This window comes from Pleuronectes platessa, chromosome 19 (assembly GCF_947347685.1).
Source record: "Pleuronectes platessa chromosome 19, fPlePla1.1, whole genome shotgun sequence".
Taxonomy (NCBI): Eukaryota; Metazoa; Chordata; class Actinopteri; order Pleuronectiformes; family Pleuronectidae; genus Pleuronectes; species Pleuronectes platessa.
In genome coordinates this window covers 2,812,064-2,815,297 of record NC_070644.1, presented here as the reverse complement: position 1 = coordinate 2,815,297, position 3,234 = coordinate 2,812,064, and the positions used below count along the sequence as shown (strand labels likewise).

General features: G+C 47.3%; 1 protein-coding gene across 1 annotated transcript; it reads right to left on the bottom strand.

The window, feature by feature from the left end:
* Nucleotides 1-458: 458 nt before the first annotated feature.
* purbb (purine-rich element binding protein Bb) lies at nt 459-2,951 on the bottom strand. The gene has a single exon (XM_053411497.1). The coding sequence runs from the start codon at nt 2,934-2,936 to the stop codon at nt 2,010-2,012; it is 927 nt and encodes a 308-aa protein (XP_053267472.1). The 5' UTR covers nt 2,937-2,951; the 3' UTR covers nt 459-2,009.
* Between the last annotated feature and the right edge of the window lie 283 nt (nt 2,952-3,234).

Here is a 3,234-nt window from a genome sequence, read left to right as displayed (position 1 = left end):
CGGAGCCTTCACTACTCCATGTGGCATCTTATTAAATCCTAACCTAACAAGTAAAAGTGCAGTAATCCTGGTCTTGATTTGACACGGCTGGATTTCCCAGTAAAAGGTTTCTGTGTGCATCACGGACAAATGGAGAAGTGCTGGAACCAAATATTCTTTGGAGCTGCTCACGTTTGATGATTTGCTGCCTTTCTACGATTTATCTCATTGAAATTTGAGTGGAATTTGGTTTTGGATACTTGGCCTTGATGTCAAGATCCCACCTTGGACTCTGGGGAATTTCGACGGGTAAATTCCTCCAGACACTTCATTGGCCAGAGAAGTAACATGCAAATAAAAAAACTAGCCATATCTCTTTGGCTCTTTCCTTTTCACACTTAGTAAATTTCCCTGCAAAACATATAAACAATCTCATGAATACATATAACACAAGGATTTAAAAATAGTCACAAAATCGGTTGTTGTGTTTCAAGTAGTTTTAATTAAGGAAGTGTTATACTTTTACTCTTGGAAAAACCAATCTGGAGGTTTGAGTCACAACTTTGTTTTAAGAAATTAACCTTTTCATTTAATTTTATAGTAATGAAATTCATTTAAACAATACATTTTCCATTATAAGTATTTCAAAATATCTTCTGCTGGTTTGTTCGATAATATCATTCCTATAAGTAGAATCTCATTTCAATATAGTTCTTTTGAAAAAAAAACAACACACACGCACACAGAGAAAAAACCCAAAACAAAAAGAAAACAATCCATGAATGTGTTTCTGTCCAGGGTCTTCATGTGTCAGAGGATGTTAGTTGATACATCAGAAAATGAAGCGTGGCTGGTTGAGACGGACGCCTGTCCAGCTCTGTCCACGACACAGAGGCTGATGGCAAAGCTCATCGCTGATGCTCTGCAGAATGAAGAGATCAGAGAAGCTCCAGTGTGTCTGAGGCTCCTCTCCAACAGCTGGTTTTCTGGACTGCTTGTAGAGACACTCGGGAGCTAATTGTTAAAAGTCCCAATATATATATATATATATACATACATTTGTCCCTGGTGTGGTTGGCTCCCACAAAAAGACAGTCCTCTGCCCACATGTTGGCTCTCCAAAGCAGCTGTTCTCAAACGCCAGGGATGCTCTGGTGTCAGGAGAACAGACGGCTCGTCATCTCTAAATGTGAATCTTACTGAAAACGATGCGACTTATGCTTTGAAAATATTGCCAAGATTGTATGTATAACATAAAACCCAGCTGATCTGCACTGTAATTGACTACTGGAGTCAAAAGCTTTAATTTAGTCTGCAAGGCCGTTGTTGTTTGGTCTCACAGATAATCCTCTCCCTTAACATTTTTTCAGGCAAGCTTTTCAATGAACGGCCGGCTGCTGCTTGCCTCCATGCTGTTTGACAGCTCTTCATCTGCTGACCCGTCATCTAACGCGGAACATCCATCGAGTGACAGCAGCTCGCTGTACATTGCCCCTCAGGCTCATCTGACTGACTTGCAAGAAATCCCCAAAACTACCCCCTGAGGAGAGACCTGGTCTGAACAGGAATACAATGGATGCTAGGTTCTCTCCCTGGAGTGAGCAAGGAAAACATCTTAAACAGTTTGACTCCTCACTCTTAAAATATAAACTATGTCTCGAATAGGAAAGCATTCATTGGCTTATTTTCTAGATATAAAAACCAAGTTGCTGGTTTTAGTAGTTTTCTCTCGCCTTTCAGCCGGTGAGAAATATCTCAGTTAAACATTTAGTCCACTTTTTATTCACTTTCAGAGATTCAAACGACCTTTCCAACCCTCGACCCTACAAACTTTAGGATAATACACAAATTTCTCCCTGCACAAGTACTTTTTTTTACTCCACGATACTTTAGTAGGCTATAACAGCACGATTTTTCATGCACTTTATCGGTCTTTTTTAATCTTTTTTTTTTTTGTATTATATTTTTTTTGCAAAATACTCCTATATTGCAGATCTGTCGTGTAATTGGACTAACAGCCGTCTGATTTATCAGTCGTCCTCCACCTCGTCTCCCTCGGACTCATCCCTCCTCTCGTACAATTTATCCCGCTGCCGCTCCTGGATCTCCTTCATCTCCTCGGCGTATCTGCTGAAAGCTCCTCCGAATTTGCCCCAGGCTTTGAAGGGGATGGTGATAGAGTTCCTGTAGCTGGGCTTCACCTCGCTCACACGCAGGAACACCCCGTATTTGTTGGAGCCGACGTCGAAGAAGAACCGCTTGGAGTCCACCATGATGGAGGTGCCCTCGGGGAGCTCACCGTAGCCGCCGGCGACCGTGCCACCGGCCAGCTCCTCGTCGTCTCCCCCGTAGTCATCTATGAGCTTAGCGAGGGCGTCTCTAAACTCTATTAACCCCTGGGCCGGAAGGGCTATGGTCTGGCCGGAGAGCATGCCGCCCACTGGGCCCCCGACTCCAAAGCCAGGTCCACGGTTCACGGTCTGCCGGATCCGCAGGAACCTCCCCCTCTGGTTCTCCTTCAGGTCAAGGTAGTACTTGCGATTCTCCCGGACAAGAAACTCGCTCTTGAGCGCTCGCCTGGGCCCGCCATCCTCCCCCGCAGCAGCCTGGGCTATCTGCTCCGGACTGCTAGGCCCCAGCTGGGCGTAGTGCTCGATGAAATCCCCGAGGTAGTCACGGAACTCCGCCGCCACCGACAGCGAGAGGGTCAGGCGACTTTTGGAGCCTCCGGCCCCGACCTCTGCGATTTTGATAAACCTGCCCTTGCTGTTCTGCTTGACGTCCAGGTAGAAGCGCTTGTTCTGGATGTCGAGACGCTTGGACGCCAGCTCCTGGGTCTCCTGGTCCCGCTGGAAGTGCTGGAGGCCCCCGCTGCCACCACCGCCGCCACCACCACCACCGCCGCCGCCTCCCCCGCTGCTACCGCCTCGCTCACTCCCGCTGTCTCCATCCGCCATCTTCAGCTCCACACATTCGGCTCGTGCCCCTCTCTCCTGTGCAGCTGCTCCCGGCGTGCACTCGGCCCGTTGCGCGCCCCCGTCACGTTCTCTATCAGCGCACTCCGCGGAGCGTCGTGATTGGTCCAACCCTTCGCCACTTTCACGAGTTCACGCAGTTACGTCCTGATCATTGGTCCGTCGGATTTTGTCAACCACACCCATATGTATAATCTCTCATGAGCCATTGGTTCATACTGAGGTACCGTTTGCGTCATCGTTGTTGAACTCTTTTTTTTTTTTATTCTCCATTGTGAAT

Bases quoted from the DNA above. Each gene is read 5' to 3' on its own strand.
- purbb (XM_053411497.1), bottom strand. From the start codon at position 2,936: ATGGCGGATGGAGACAGCGGGAGTGAGCGAGGCGGTAGCAGCGGGGGA.